This window comes from Diadema setosum, chromosome 8 (assembly GCF_964275005.1).
Source record: "Diadema setosum chromosome 8, eeDiaSeto1, whole genome shotgun sequence".
NCBI classification, from domain to species: domain Eukaryota; kingdom Metazoa; phylum Echinodermata; class Echinoidea; order Diadematoida; family Diadematidae; genus Diadema; species Diadema setosum.
The window spans coordinates 2,042,153-2,059,794 of NC_092692.1; the positions used below are offsets into that span (position 1 = coordinate 2,042,153).

General features: G+C 36.4%; 1 protein-coding gene across 1 annotated transcript in view; it reads right to left on the reverse strand.

Moving 5' to 3' along the window:
• Positions 1–348: 348 nt before the first annotated feature.
• Positions 349–17,642, reverse strand: part of LOC140231700 (uncharacterized) — an 82,522-nt gene continuing 65,228 nt past the window's right edge. Inside the window, exons 48-63 of the mRNA XM_072311854.1 lie at positions 17,187–17,414; positions 15,915–16,034; positions 15,089–15,202; positions 14,370–14,554; positions 13,072–13,243; positions 12,521–12,643; positions 11,676–11,789; positions 10,669–10,782; positions 7,913–8,032; positions 6,997–7,110; positions 5,247–5,372; positions 4,715–4,828; positions 4,105–4,224; positions 3,252–3,405; positions 1,818–1,958; positions 349–427 (exon numbers count right to left, since the gene is read on the reverse strand). Coding sequence (XP_072167955.1) covers positions 349–427; positions 1,818–1,958; positions 3,252–3,405; positions 4,105–4,224; positions 4,715–4,828; positions 5,247–5,372; positions 6,997–7,110; positions 7,913–8,032; positions 10,669–10,782; positions 11,676–11,789; positions 12,521–12,643; positions 13,072–13,243; positions 14,370–14,554; positions 15,089–15,202; positions 15,915–16,034; positions 17,187–17,414 — 2,138 coding nt within the window. The remainder of the gene's footprint in view (positions 428–1,817; positions 1,959–3,251; positions 3,406–4,104; positions 4,225–4,714; positions 4,829–5,246; positions 5,373–6,996; positions 7,111–7,912; positions 8,033–10,668; positions 10,783–11,675; positions 11,790–12,520; positions 12,644–13,071; positions 13,244–14,369; positions 14,555–15,088; positions 15,203–15,914; positions 16,035–17,186; positions 17,415–17,642) is intronic.

The window sequence follows — 17,642 nt, forward strand, 5'->3', positions numbered from 1 at the left end:
AAAATGAAATGAATAGGACCATACAGGACTCGAATCAGGGATGTTCTGTTTAGGAGTACCACAAACACCTCATGCGCAATGTCACTTCTTCTAAAAGTTTTTTGTTGCATCGAGAACAATGCCACTCAACAGTTATGTACTTATGTGTCTAAATGCCACTAGAACCTGTAATTGTTTTCTTTTTTTGCTATGTATCTGCAACAATACGATCCTCTTGATTTGTGGCAGTATTGTTGTCACTGTGTTATTCCCAAGTCCTAATTTCCATTGATCAGCATCATAGTCGGTTCATTCATCAGTTCCGGTTTGTTGAAAGTGAGCCTTCTTGTGTTGGTCATTGTCCATTCGTCAGAGAGCTGTCTTCTCCAGTTCGTCGTTCGACTGTGGCCACGGGTTTTCATAGCTGTTCGACTCTGCCACTCCTCCACTGGGAAAACGGAAAGAAAATGTGAGATAATAACAATATAAGATTTCATCCCGGGGCTCAACTGTTTCTAGGGAAATATACCTATACCACGTGTTCATAATATATAATATATAATATATACATTAAACATGTACACAGAAAGAAGCAGATGGAAAGGTACATCCAGAGTGATGTAATGTTTTCTGATCTTATGTGATGTGCAGAATTGGATATCTGCAAAATTATCGGATTATACAGTTAGGTTTGCTCGCTTCCGAATGCAACTATAACTGCTTGAATGCACCGTTTTCCTTCAACATTACTGTTAGCAGCAGACAGAGAGACATAGACTCTATCCTCACAAGTACACACACACACACACACACACACACACACACACACACACACATTATATATTCCTACATGGAAAATGTAGGAAGATGTACGAGGACAGTTACAATTGAAGGACATCATAACTGTCCCGCTATTGTTCTCCCTTGATTTTACATAGGACTCAAAGCAGGTACAAGGCTAAGATGTTGTCTACATGTTGATAGTGAAGAGCGCCATCTGTTGAAAATATATAGTTAGTTCTTCTGTACCCCTGTTATATACGTTAAATTAGTGTTTTTTACACTGAGTATATCAGCCATTGTTGAAAATGGTACTTCTGCAGCACAGTAGAATGCGTGGACAACCGTATATCTCAAATTATATCATCTCTGATTACAATGTTTACAAAATTATATAATGCATATTTTAGCTAGGGACGAGTATTAACTGACGTCCATGGATACAATTTATTCAGTTGTTTGTAATTGCAAATATGGGGCCCGTTGCATAAAAGTTACAATTATGGTAAGTTTGCCATCCAATGGTAACTACCATGGTAACAATACTCAACAGCCAATCAAAATCAAGAATTCCATGGTAGTTACCATTGGATGGCAAAGTTACCATAATTGTAACGTTTATGGGCCCCAGGTCATATGTAAGGTGTCCTTGTAAGTTACCATTTTATACGGTGTCCTCCAAGGGTTACCCAATAAAGATATATATGTATATATATATATATATATATATATATATATATATATATATCTTTATTGGGTAACCCTTGGATATATATATATATATATATATATATATATATATATATATATATAAATATATATATATATATATATATATATATATATAAATATATATATATATATATATATATATATATATATATAAATATATATATATATATATATATATATATATATATATATATATATATATATACATACATATATATATATATATATATATATATATATACATATATATATATATATATATATATGAAATAAACGCACATAATCATTCTCCTTGGTTTCCAAACAAACGTTGATGTGAACCTTACGTGCTAGGTATAGGGGCAACGATGTTGCCGTAGTCGTTCTCCCGTGTCGCAGGCTGCTGTGCGGCGGCCAGGATGGACATGTCCGGACGATGCGAGGACGGATAATCGCCGTTGCGAGCTTTTTCCGTGTCATACGCATCCCTAGAGAAAGAAGTACAAGGTGCACATTCAAAGTGAACACATGGGAGAATGTGGAGGGATAACAAGTTGTCGTTCAAGAACTTTTAAGGGATGGTACAGTATTGGTGGAGGTGAGAATTGGGCTTTAAACTTTTTGCGAGATATCAAGAAACCGTTTGTAAAACAGTACAGAGCGTACCTTTCAAAGATTAATTAAAAGTTTATTTGATGAAAATTGGTTTTGGAATGGCTGAGACATCAACAAATAAGGTAAAACAAAGCGATCGTATTAAAGGCGGGTCCCACATTTTATTGGAATTGCTCTGTTTTGGGTATCTCAGCCATTTCAAAACCAATTTTCATCAAATAAACGTTGAATTCCTTTTGGAATTACATGTTCTTTCATATTTCGTAAGAGGTTTCTCGTAATCTCACCCCAAAATGTTAGAAACTCGAGATTAGGTATCGACCAAAACTGTATCACATCCCTTTAAGTCATGTCTGTGCTTGAAGAAGAGCCACTCAGTAGAAGTACCTCCATGGAAGTACTATTGCTGATTGAAACTGTTCACGCCCAATATTTTTTTTTAAGATTATGCAACTATATTCGACCTTTGACAAAGTATTGACCACTGCATCTGAATATACACGTCGAAAACTATTTGTTGGTGTTTATTGTTCGAATGCAGATCTTTCAATATATATATATATATATATATATATATATATATTTTTTTTTTTTTTTTAAATTTTTTTTTGCGTTCAACATGAATAGAATGTGATGGTATAAGGCTGTAACTCTTTTCCTCCCTGATTTGATAATTTACAGTACATACCTGCATTCTGATGGGGCTAGCCTGTTGAAATAAGTCTCAATAAATAAATAAAAGAATTAAGAAAAAAGACTCCTATATCGTAGTTTCACGTCCATTATTGGTTTCAATGATGATGTTAATTACGTTAATTGAATTTTGTAAATAATTATTTATCATGACTGTATATCAGGCCGTCTGATTTTATCAAATATTTCAAAATGCACCAAACTGTTATTTTGCATTACCTCTTAGAATGTCCACATCAGTAACCAATTTTTGAAAATGACTGATTTATCACAAATGTCTGTCACGCCGTTAGATTTCATTCCATAGACAAAAGAAAACAAACAAACAATAACCAAACTTTATTTTGAGCCTCTGTGAACTTCCACAACAGAGGGCATTTTTAAATTGTTGATCTGTCACAACTATGATTGATGCTGTCTGATTTTATGAAATAATTATACAAAGCATGCGCCAAAGTTTTATTCTGAATTACTTCTTCGAGCCTCCACAACAGAAGACAATTATGAAGAGGAAGAGGAAGAAGATAGCAAACAACGCCAGAGCCACGATGAGGAGGATGAAGTACGGGTTGATGTCGATCTCTCTCCCCATGAACGTGCTAGTTTGTGGTAGTGGACCAAGGACAGCTGTTTTAGAAAAAAAGTGGTAAATATCATAATTTCACAAACCATGCAAGAAGAATGATGATAACATCACAAAAACATCGCAAGTTTCTCGTTTTACCATCACTAGATCTACGTTTGTTTTTTCTTTTCCCAATCCAACAAGGTTACAATTCTTGCAGTGATTTCCTTTTTTTTTCTGAGAATACTTATCATTTATGGGGCAGATGATTATGGCTGAAGAAGTGCAGAAAAGACATGCAGAAAAAACATGCAAATAATGAACCACTTGACTGGCGTGTTAGATAGCCGTACTTCATTCGTCTTGATATCCACAAGCAGATATAGGCACAGCAAATTTCCCATATGACTACGACTTCGTGGTTCTTTTTTGAATTCTGCAATCGTTTTGATCGAATACTTTACAAATCGAGCCTTGCAAGAAATTTGCGTCGATCGCGGAATGCTAAAACAAAGTTATTAGAAAAAAAAATAAATGTGTAAGCTATACTATGATATCACACCGTATATTAAAAAGGTGACTGGATTCTTCAGTATATAGAGGAAAAAGGTACATCTTGGCATCGGAAGAGATAATTTCGGGAACTATTGTGACATCTGCATCATGTGCATCGGTATATATGTCTTCCATATCCCCTTACACGACAGTAAAAATGGTAACATAATTGAGAATATTCGAAAATAATATTCATCCCTCCTTACTCGAATCTGAAGAACACACTGGTCCAGAGAAGCCCGAGAAGCAAGCACACATGAATCTATTGGCCAGGTTGGAACATATCCCACCGTTCAAACATGGGTTACTGGCGCACTCATCAATATCTGCAGAAATTAAGAATAATAATCAATGAACATTCATGATAACACATATGCATTAAACATGTGCATACTTTTACCTACGAGAGCAGATAAGAGCTCATTTCTGTAATCATTCTCTGCCATCTGTTTCTCAAAAGTTGCCTTCTACCACGTGTCAAATTATTAGAAATATGAAGTGATCTTAAATTGTTTTTCATTACTGTATCAAGTGAACCGATACTTGAATGTAATTGTACAAATCCATCTAAAAACTGCTCGCTCTAATTGCAAAAGAACAAAATTATGTTGCGTTTTATCGATGTCATCTTCCGATATATTTTTCTTACACATATGCTGGCACACGAATAACATGTACAATCAAATTGCAAATCAAGTCTTCTTCCGTCATGGAAACAAATTGCAGAATTTACCAAACTTCCGGACTTATGACCGAGTTTTCACAATATATTGCTTTATTAATTCAGAGGTGGGAAAAGCATGACGGGATACCTACCAATCTGACAAAGCTCTCCCATGTAGCCACTCGGGCAAACGCATTCGAAACTGTCTATTCCGTCCACGCACACACCGATCCCACTGCAGGTCTGACCGGCGCAATCATCGATATCTGGATCGATCAAACACGATCACGATCAAATATTACAAATAAGAGTCATGGATCAACAGAACTAAGCGACACTGTACTAAAGTGAATACGAATCAAAATTTAATTCTACTACAGTTTTATCAAACTATTGAAACAACCAATTTATACGATCTAAGAAAATTTGAAATATGAAGAAAATACGATTTCAACAGAGAAATGCTACAAACAAAATTTAGATTGGATTTCTTTAGAACAATCTAGTAATCACCAAATTAAGTTTTTATTGAAATGAATTACGCGATAAACGGATATGGTGACTCTTAAAGATTTACAAAATTGCAAAATACAAAGAAATCACAAAAAAGCAAACACAATCAAACAAAAAACCAGAAAATGTCATTCGTTCTGTTATTTACGCCACATAGAAGTGTATTTGTACCTTGTTCACAGAAATCTCCTTCGTACCCGGATGGACAGGTACAGGTGTATGTCCCATTCCCGCTCAGGTCAAACGAGCACTCTGCTCCATTGTGGCACGGATTGGCTATAGTACACTTGTCTGTCACTGCAGATAAAAAAAAATAAAATAACATATAAGGTGACATGTTTTTATACGTAAGAATTAGATCTGTTCGTTCCGGAATTAAAGCAGCATTTATTAATGTGAGGTGCGACCTGCCATTCCGTTTGCTGGCACTGCAATGCAAGTACGTTGCTCAGTGCAAGTACAAACTGTATTTTGCGACTGATTGACAAATTGTCCTACATCAACGTACGGAATTGATCAATGTTTCAGCAGTAGTCGTGACCAAAAAAAAAAAAAAAAAAAATAGTGGGCATACATACTCGAGCAGGATTCGAACCTACGACCTCCTGATAACTTGACAAGCGCCTGATCTCTCAACCATCGAGTTTCCGTCCGGCAGCCAGTGCTGCTTCTATTTCTTATAGCATGCAGTGTGTACTGCATAATATTCACAATGCATTTTGCTTCCAACAATCTTAATACTAGTCAGGTTTGATTGACTAGCTTTAGGTTAGCAAAGCATGCTGTGAATAAATCCAGAAGAACATTACAAACTATAAAGCAGCACTTTACTATCATCGTGATCGTCAAACAATTTGTGCAAACTTGGCGGACTAGTTTCATAAATAGTAATTGGACAATTTGACCCGTATGGGTTTTTCAAATGATTAAAAAAGGAAAGAAATCTGATGGTGTCCTCCAAATTTCAGTTTCAAACAAACAAACAAACAAACAAACAAACAAACTTTGGGCTTGATTCATGGATTCAACTCCTTATCCTAACGTACAAACATTCAAACACAATCATGTTGACCACAGTATGTGAGTAAAATCTTGCAGTTTCAGTTAGGGCGATGGGACTGAACCCTCTTAAACAATGAGATACATTATGCCCTTGCTCCTTTTAACTGTTATCATTACTGTCGTATCACGACTTATGTTATCAATGTCATTTTTATACTTTCTCCTCTTCTCTTCTTTATCATCATCATTCGCTTTAATCACTATAACCATTATTGCCACTGCAATATTATCATCTAAGCCATCATTATTATCATTCCTATCAAGATATTGAAATCACTGCATTTTTCTTCTTCTTCATCATCATAATCATTAAGAGTTTGTATGCAACATGTAGCAGAGAGAAGCAAAGTTGATTAGTAAGGGCAAATGGCCCTACAGGAAAGAACAAAGTGTCCCACAGTGTTTTCACAGTGCTGTCACATAGTCGTCTATGTGAAAACGCTTGAATTTAACAATGTGGAGATGATTTCGCACTGTGGTTTGGTTTTCACAGTGTTCACATAGCAATGCTCTGTGTCACACTGTAAATTCCTGATTCACCATGTGTTCACACCGCTTGAATTTAACAGTGTGAAGAGATTTCACAGCGTGTTCACATTTGTGTTCACACTGTGTTTCTCACACTGTGGGGCAATGTGTTCTTTCCAGCAGGGAGTATCTGCATGAAATGCGTAATAATCAGATATTTTTTGTGTGTTTTGATTTTGAATATTTGTGACTGAAAGCCGAATAAATAATTATGATAATAATGATTATAATAATGATTATAATACTACTACTACTACTACTACTACTACTGATAATAATAGTAATAACAAAGAATTTGATCGAAATGGTGATTAATGTTGGAGTCACTCACACTCGATGTCGCATCTCGTTCCGATGTAGTTTTCGTCACATTCACAAGAGAAGGAGCCATCTACCGTAGTGCATGTCCCGGACAGACAGGGGTTCACCCTACACTGGTTGGCATCTGTTGTTGAAATCAGAACAAGGAATGTATGCTGTCATGAATATGCATTTTGTGCGAAGTGGGTGTGGCCTATTCGGCCCACGTTGGGGAAAAAACATGGATCGAGACTGAGTGATGCCGTTTGAGGAGAGGAAAGAATACAGTTTTTGTTACTTTAAGTTTGATATCATTGGCGGTGGTGATTTGTTTCGTTGTCAGAATGTGTGACGTGTTGTGCCACCAGTATTTCTCTCCCTTCTGTAATAATACGAATGTAATCACATATTATATAGGATGTATATATATATATATATATATATATATATATATATATATATATACATATATATATAAAGAATCAATGGCTAAAAAAGAATGAATTTTTATGTTCACATATACATTTTATATGTCATATCATGATCATTTGCGAATTTTGACTTTGTGGTCACTAAAAATACGTATCACTTTCAATAAGCATAATTGGAATCATTTTCTTTAGTCTGAGAAATATCAGATTGTTGCATGCTTGCGTTCAAGAAAGGTCCACATTCATCATGGTTATCGACATCAATCGAAGTCAAGCAAGTTTTTTTTTTTTTTTGTGTGTGTGTGTGTAGGCATATGTGTGTTAAACTTCACGTTACAAATCTTAAATGACATTACTTTCTTCTCTTTTTTTTTTTGAGGTTTGTTAAATTCCGACTTTTGGGAGGGTACTAAGTCAGGCAACAAATTATTCTGATTCATCGCATTTATCCATATATCAACGATCGCACTTGGTGAGCAAACCGTCAAACGTCAAAGTCCTTTGAATATCACTTACCGACTTGGCAGTATGTTCCTTCATAACCAGCCCTGCAAACACACTGGTAGGTGCCACTGTTGTAGGAGCAAGTTCCGTCATTCTCGCATAAATCTCTAACGCAGGACTCCGTTGGTGGTGCTATATGGTTTAAACAATATAAACGCGATATTGCGTGAAAATCATGCTTCATTGAATTCTTACACCTTTTTGAGAAAGACTATAGACCGATTCAAGCGACTGTTCATGGAAGTGCGCCCTCTTAAGGCGACGCCATAACTGGGGGCCAAACAGGCTACGGGTCGGCAAGCGCTCTGCGTGCGTGGCAAGGGTGCCAGCGGCAGCCAGTGCTTTTACCACCCGGCGCCAGCCGGCCAGCTAGCTATCTCTCTGGCGCTGGCAGCGATAGACGCATCTGGCTTTGTCTCAACTGTAGTCTACATTTTTTTTTTCGCTAGCTGACTTTTTAATATAAATAAAATTAAACAACTTGTACCGACTGTGAGCGAATGGGTAGATGACATACGGCTGTAGCCAAAACTTGAATTTCAAGGTAAATATCGGTACGATCCGTGAGTGTTTGTAGACTCTATTTCTTTAGCGATGACTTTTTAATGGGTACTCGCATTTAAGCCCCGGCCGTATATTCACATTTGTGTAAGAGAATAAAAACCGCTGGGGAGAATTATTGCTAGGCGCAGGCAGACGTCTTGCTAGTAAGCCTAGACTGTTGACAAGTTAATTAGATACAATATGGATAAGAATCGTGAGCTAAATATGGCGCATTGCAAGCTATCAGTAAACTTAATCTTTTTAGGGCAGGCTTTTGCCTCGGCAGGCTTTTGACACTCGGGAGTGTCGGGCCAGCAGGGTAGAATCTGTCTAACGTTAGATCTTGTCTAGAAATCTAGGCAAGAGTCCAAACAAAATCTAGACCTATTGACTTCTAGAACCCTACATCCTATATCATTTTCGGTTGTCGATAACTTCAGGCAAGCCTAACTAAGTAAACCAAACGGAATATAAATCTAGGCGTTTCTAACGACTACGTCGCCTGATGTCTTGTGATACAACCAAAACTTCTAATGTTTTAGATCTAAGTAACCTGTTGCATAACATCACGCTAACGCCTAATACTATAATCTACAAAAGTGATTTTTAAATCATACTTTCTTGGTATGATTATGAAACGGATATGTTTGTCACCATCCATGGTTTAATATTTATAAGTATCACTTTATCAAAAGTCAAATTCAGAGTTCCAGGCCAAAATTGAATAGGCCTATGGTCAATTCAGTGCTGAACATTGAAGAAGTGAAAACAATATAAGAATTTAACGCATCTTGAAACATTTATTTAGCTGTAGTGTAGGCTGTAAAATGTTTGTCATTATAATAAAATCTAGCCAGGAAGTGTATTCTAACTTTTGCAAGTAGGACACCAAGGATAAGAAAAAGAAAAATCAGTGAATTATCAAATTCTTTGATCTAAACTTGTCTTCTAAGATGAACAACTTATTTTACGAATATGCAGTGATAACCTAATTAAAATTATTTAATAGAGAATCTAGTAGATATAGTTTGTTTCGAAATCTGTGCATTTTTTATACCGTTGTATTTCACTTAATTGTCTTTAATTCTTGCCTTAATCTATCATGCGTCAGCGGTGTCTGAATATCACACACTGCTGTGCCAGCTTCCATTTCCATTTTTTCTGTTATTTGTGCACCCAGCAACTGCACAATATGTTTTCCTGATCCTTCCTTTGAAGCTTTCATTGTAGATCAATATGTCTGAATCACTCATATCAATTTGTCCAAAAGAAAAGCATTAAAAGCCGCTGAATGACTTTTCCCACAGTGAGTAAACAATCACAATATTAGCGCGGCGGTCGCCGGCCGCGGCGCAGCGGCCAGGCCCGGCTAACTATGCGCGATGGGTACGCTAGGCTGCTGAGCTGCAAGTGCAACTCGCTGGGTAGCTAGCTCGCTGGAAACCCCCGTTGGCCCCCAGTTATGGCGACCGTTATAGCGCCGCTAGCGGCGGTAGGTGAATAGGTCATCGAAATTGAATCGGTCTATACCATACGGGTGTTAGTATTGTCCCTAACCTCTATGTTTTGTACAACACGGGTCGTAGTATTGTTCATGTGTACCTAACCTCTATGATATTAGCACTTTAATAGATGTAATACAAAATGTAATGGTTTCTGCGCCAAAGGAATTAAATGAGAGGAACTGAGCAGAAGTCCTGCACAATATTAAAGGCAGAAATGGGCTGTAATTTTTATTTTTATTTCTGGAATTTATATGTTGCCAAATGTTAAATAACAATATACAACCTCTAATTGCATACCCATTAGTACGTGTGTCATTTATGACAGGTACTTATGATATTATAATGCAGCACTTCGTTATTACAGCTCCTGGGTACCAATGTATCTTTAGGGCATCTATTTTACTCAGTATGAAATATATTGGTATTTGGCAGCAAAATATAACATGTGATTCAGAAATTCCTTCAGATACTAACACAACTTACATTCCATGTTATGTTTAATATCTAGTAAGTGAAAGTCAATATGAATAATGATAATTAGAAGTGCTATATTTTCAAGTGAAATCCTTTCGTTTACAGACGGAATTCACGTAATATTCAAAGCACGTGTGAACAAATTTCTAGAAGTTGAAGAAACATAAAAGTGGTTGAAACATTTCATATTTCGTTCGTGTTTAGAGTTGAATCTGTTTCCGTTCATCAGCATGGGTTGAAACTTACCAATGTCGCAGTTGATACCACTGTAACAGCTCTGACAGACGCAGACATACCCGTTGATCAGGTTAATGCACGTGCCGTTATTTGCACACGGACTCGAGGCACATTCGTCGATATCTGTATAAAAACGGTACATGATTATTACGACTTGATATCTCATTCATTCGAAACGAAAAATTTTCTCTCGAAATGTATCTGACGATTGTCATACTATTACGAGATTCCTTCATCCACATTAGCTATTAGAAAAGAAAAAATGCGATTTTTTCATCTCACATGACAGATATAATATTTGAGGGACTTACAAGACACTGCCTTACCCATCATAAAAGACCCAGGACGTTTCATTGCACAAAGACATAAAAATCATCACGAGTAACCTCTTCACAAGAGATTTCGAATTCCTCATAAACATTGCACTAGATCCTGACTGACTGAATACATCATGTTCCAGGAGTCAAAACTTTCTTATGTTTACCTTTCATTTCATTCATTACGTCACCATTCACATAATGCCTTTATTGTGCGTACGCAATGTGTAGTGTATCCTTTTAAGATACTTGGTATGTGTAGAAGTTTACGGAGCTTACTTGCTTACTTACTTAATAATTTACTTTAATTTTATTTTTCGGCAACGATGATGTTATCCATCTGGATCTTATCCTCAGCTGCTCTTGATCCTTCAAGTAAATATAGCCTGGGCTAATCTCATTCAAATATATATCTTAAATTATGAAAAAATCTATGGGGCGTATACGTGTACACACGGCAAGAAGAAATGAAAACTGGTCGAGACCGAGGGCCTATTATAGTAGTTACAATGCACAATTCTTCCAATGCTCTTTTTTTCTCTTATTCTTAAATGCATTCATAAAGATACTTCCTCACATCCAATCAATGATAATGGTGTAATAAAGTTTACACATGAGACTGCATGTCTAATGAAGTAAGCTGAAAAAAGTACGCTACTAACTGAGACAGGAGCATGTATCAATGTAATAACGGCTTACCTTCTGTGCAGTTCTTTCCAGTGAAACCGTCAGGGCAGCTGCAGGTATAATCTCGACCGTTGTTCATGCACTCGGCTCCATTTCCACATGGGTTCAAGCCGCACTTGTTGAATTCTGGGTATAAAAAAAAAAGTATTACGAGACAACAAGATCGTCCCATTAACATCCGTAGATGTTTATAGCCACAGAACAAATCATCTTGTCGTTATAGAACAACTATAAAAATGAACTTATGAACATTTACATTCATTTGATACAGGGAGCAATTTCGCTCTTACGTTATAGGTATGCAGAGGCATCAGCCATCATGACAAATATATAATCCCATCTTCAATACGTATGAATAAGGAAATACACTGATGAAGAAGATATAGACAAAAAATCATGAAAATTGCACCAATATTCAAGGAATTATACTGTGCATAAGAGGATCTTAAACTAGAAAATTTGTAATTGCATGGAAAAGGCAAACGAGCAAAAAACAGGTGAAGAGGAAGAGGAACAATACCCATGCATTTAATAAAGGAGTAAAAGTGAGATGGAGGAGATAATCTGATAAAGAATTCGTTGAAAAAAATGAAATGAAGAAAAAATAGAGGATGACGAGAAACAAGAGAAACAAGAAATTAGGCAGAAAAACACAATGGACAAAAAACATATAACAGACGAAATGATGAATATTCGGGAGAAAGTCTAGATAAGCAAATTGTGGATTGGAAATTATTAATAAAAAGCAATTCGACCATATTTGATGGAATCTGTCCTGCGCAAACAACCATCACTGCTATCATTATCATTATCATCATGAAAGACTTTAAAGGTAACGAGAACGACCCCAAGCGAACCTGACGGGATTTCACAATTTGTTCCTTCCCAGCTCAATGGGCATGCGCACTCAAATCTGGTCACACCAACGTTCATACAGCTTCCTCCATTGATGCAAGGGCGAGCGTCACACGGAGTCAAGACTGAGAAATATAGTGTACAGCAAAACACAAACAGCAACATTTTACGTCACACTAAGTATAAAAATATTTAATGAAGTCGGGAAACGAGTTACGAACTAGACACGTTATCGACTGAAACTCGATTTAGAACAGTTCAAGATTATTCACTTTCTTATTACTGTTGTTGTTATTAACATTATCATTTTCATTATTGTTGATATTACTACTCTTGTTGTTATTACTATTATCATTACAATCATTATTAATATTATTGTCTTTAGCATTCATACACCAAACGAAACATCACAATTTACACAGAAATAGCACAGTTGACATGTAACTTGACAACTTTATGTTGAAAAATGCTTTAGAAAAGCATGCAAAAATTCTTGGATAAGTTTTTGTCAGGCTAATTATATCTACATTCATTAAATGATGAACAAAATTACCTTGGTAATCCTGGTCGCGAATCTCGATGGAGAATCCACGCTCAGACTTTTCGTTGTCCGTCTGGAAAGAAAGCCAGATGGTGTTGGCCTGCAGCGTAGTGTCGGCCGGGAGTATCGGCCCAGAGACGGCGATTCTTTGGCTGCCAATATTTGGAGAAGACCCCACTCCAATCTGAAGAGGAAGAGTTATGATGACAATAATAGTAATAATAATAATAATAATAATAATAATAATAATAATAATAATAATAATAATAATAATAATAATAATAATAATAATAATATAATAATAATAATAATAGTAACAGTAATAATAATAATAATAATAATAATAATGATAATAATAACCATAATAATAATAATAATAATAATAATAATAATAATAATAATAATAGTAATGATAATAATAACAATAATGTCTTATTTACCCAGGGTAAAGCCTCTTCAGTGTTTCCACTGCTCGACCAGAGGGCCCTGCTATTATTATTACCCTAGCAGTGCCAGGTACCAATCTATACACATGGGTCAAGGGGACATAGTGGGTAAAAGCATCTTGTTCAAGGACGTAAGCACTGGGCGGGATTCGAAGTCGGGTCTTCCGATCGGGAGTCGGGAGTCTTATCCGCTATATGCCACAGCGCCCCCACAGTTCATCACACTTTAATCCTATGACTACAACTTACACATATCACTGACATTGTAGGCAGCGTAGTTGTCATTAATATTGATAGAAGTAACATGCGCTCTGTTAGTAATCCCTACTCATTCAAATAAACAACGGTTAAAGTTCTTAAATATTAAGATATCATAAATAGACGCATCAGTTGCCTTTGGTCTAAACAACTGATATGCTAGAAATGTCTACTTTATGAGATTGGGTATCGTGCCATACTGTGGGCGGCCTGGAGATCGCACAGTAGTATTTTCGATTTTGGGAATACAATGTACTTCAGCTGTCGCTACATAATTATACAACCAGGTTTAACATTTTGGAAGCACGTGAGTAAGGTGATATACTAGTAACACAATAAAAAAAAAAAAGAAAAAAAAAGAAAGGTTGATTACACATTCAGAAACAGATTTTGGCTGAACTTTGTTGCCGTAATTAATTTAATGAATGAAACGCAGCGAATCATAAAACATAGCTTCAACTTAATTTTGTCATTATAATTATCGTCAATGTGTTTTTTTTTCCGCCATATTATTCGTTGGATCAGCTATCTGAAATGGCCTTTACTTGATCTGCTATTCACAGTGATTAAAATCAATAGAGAGACAAGAAGAAGTAAAGTACCTACCCTCAAGGTGTCATATCTGTTTTCAGTGATGAAGTCCTTAAAGTCGACGGACACCTCCCGTCCGTTGATACCCGTGATAAACCACAGACAGTTGGCAGCGTCGATGTAATTAGATGGGTAATTGGGCGAGTTTATGATGATTTGCTCGCCAACTCCAAGAGTGTAATTCACACGGCAACCAATGGCTGGGAAGACAATAAACAAAAAGTGTTAGAGACTAAATTAGGTACCGCTTTAGTAGATGAACGAAATGACACAACGGGCGTGAAATCAAAACAAAACAAAAAAAAAAGGGGGAAAAGAGAGAAGGGGAGCTGGGATAGAAAGTATGAGTGCTCATATTATGTGTTGATTCATTACGCCAGTTGCATAATACCAAAGATAGTAGATGTACTTAGTAATTCAGATAGTTTGGTCGCATATGCATATGCAATCACAAATTTCCCTACAAACAATGCTGACATTCGCATTATACCAAAAAAAAAAAAAAAAAACCCCGATCATATTCACGTTATTTTTCAATAAATCTTTTGTAGAAAGCTACGTGCCGTTGTTTATATTACCCAAATTACCCTAGTGGCGGACAATTTCTCTCCGTGCTAATTTCAACACTGCACTATCAAAAAACCGTATATATTTTAAGAGAAACGTAAAACTTGTGTCTATTCATATTGTAGGTTTGTACAGAAATATTGCAATAATATGTGAGGTATACTCACCAATTTCACAGTTGACCCCGCTCCAGCCCTGTGGGCACGTACACGTGTAGGAGTTGACACCATCAACACAGAAGCCGTCGTTTAGGCACGGAGCACTTGCGCATTCGTTGATGTCTGTGAAATGATGACAAATTACAACAGAAAACATTGACAAAGACGGCAGAAAGACCCAAACTAACAAAATCCCACAGTGGCTATATTCTGATAGCACAATATTCTATTACCAGTATACTGCTTGCGTGTAACCTCTACTAAACTTCCCTCTTACATTGACGAAGAGGTTACTTTTACTTGGAACAATTCCAATGTACCTATTCAGCAATTACGACTTTATAAAATGGAGGAGTGTTTGAGATGTTAAATCACAGACAGAATAAATGATTTTTCTTTTTTTGTTTCGATGCAGAAATTAACGCGAGAGCCGGGATTCTATCAATGTAGGTCTATATTCATATACTATTGTGACGAACGCTTGTTAGTATCATTATTTCTTCCCTATGTCGTTACTGCCCGTAGTTTCTGTTCGACGTACAGTAATTACTATATGAAGAGTTTGTTTGCAAAAACCGATAAGTCCATATTTGCTAAATGGAGATATTTGCGATTAAAGGTCAAGAAAAATAAAAAGAATAATAAGAAAATTTTTGCTTCTTTTGACCATAACTTCAAAAATATACCTTTATATGTAGTGACCAATATATCATTTAAAAGGTATCATTTTGTACATTATGGCAGAGATCGTACTTCAAAATCTTCAAAAATGGACTTATCGGTTTTTGCAAACAAACCCTTCATATGCAACACACGCTTGGTGAAGGGAACTCACTCGTTTGGCAGTGCACCCCAGTAAAGCCGTCTGGACATTCGCAATCGTAGCCATGTATACCTACACGATTCACACAGTTTCCACCGTTGAGGCAAGGACTACTGGCACATTCGTCAATGTCTGTCGTGAAATTCAGAGGCAAGTGGTGAGATTTTCACTTATGAGCAAATAATTTCTACTCTTTATAAAAGAAACATAAATGAGACAATCATATTATGCAGTGGTTGTGACATCTGGTAACTTAACTTCTACTCCTACATATTCAAATTCAAATTCAAACCTTATTTTCACTTTTTCTTTCCAACAGAATGTACATTGTACAAGAAACAATATTATGAGTTTGACATGGGAGTAACAAAATATACATAACCAGACAGACTTAACAAAATGTACATGTCTACATGATCAGTACAAAAAAGATACATACATTGTATATACACTCTGCGAAAAAAAAAGTGGAGGTACCCACTCAAAAGACTAGGCTGTCATGTGGGTACCTCTGAGGGAAAGGGGGAAATAAGGGGGTGAAAAACTTACAACTACAAAGAGCGCGGGAAACTGGGAAACTGGGGAAGTCGGGAATAGAGAGGGAAAAAAAGCAAAAGTGTGAAAAGAGGAAACAAAAAACAGGGAAAAGAGGGAGAGAGAGAGAGAGAGAGGGAGAAAAATAAAAGACTAAATAATTTTGATGTAATCACCAAGGGGGAAACATAAACGGAAACTATCTGTGCAAATACGATTGTAACAGGGTTCAATACAAGCAGTGCCCCGTCGCTACTTTAAAAAAAAAATTGACGTTGGGCAATCAAATTTCCAAAAAGTTTATGTTTTTGGCGGCCCGTTTGAAAACTAAGATTGAAAAATAGATCTTATTTCCTTTTATCCATTCAATTCATTTCTTCTTTTTTCATATTTTTTTTTCGGGTCACCAAAATTTGCAATCAAAATGTATCAGTGGCCCGAAGAGTTAACAGCAAAAGAGTTAGTGTCGAGTCCTGATTAGAATCACACTTACATGAAACCTAAAATCAATAGTTTAAAAGCCCATGGTTTTGCGAAAATCTGATGTAAATGCCTACATGCCCATCTCACGAAAGTTTTTTTTTTTTTTTTTTTTTGGACAAGTTTTAAGGCTTAGCTAACTGGTCAGTAGAGGGGCATCGTAACTACAGAACAACTGGCCCAATAACTACCGGTGAACTTACAATTTTCATTTTCCTTTTTTCAGTTTTGTAATTCATTAACCGCTAAAAGAAAGGGTGTCGAACTTACTGATCTCACAGTTCGGTCCCGTGTACCCCTGGTTGCACACACACGTGTAGCTGCCGATTCTGTCGAGGCATATTCCACCGTTCTGACAGGGCCCCGTACTGCAGTCATTGATGTTGATGGCGCACGTACTCCCAGCAAAACCCGAGGGGCACGTACAGGTGTATCCGTTGATCATCTCGTTACACGTGCCACCATTAACACAGGGGTTGGATAGGCATTCCAAGATCTCTGTGTTTTCGTAATGCAAGCATAAGTGATGAATAGTAAGTCCGATAAAGGGAGTACAGTGTATTGTTTTTGTAGAAAATTTTTCTCGATCGTAACGCTTTGTAACCTTTGCACAGGTTGCATTATTTTATGACCTTTTACTGTCCTTTAAAATGCTACACCTAAATTCGCTTCAAAATAGTTGACTTTTACCAAAATACAGTAATGTGATGCTGTCAAAACTGTTCC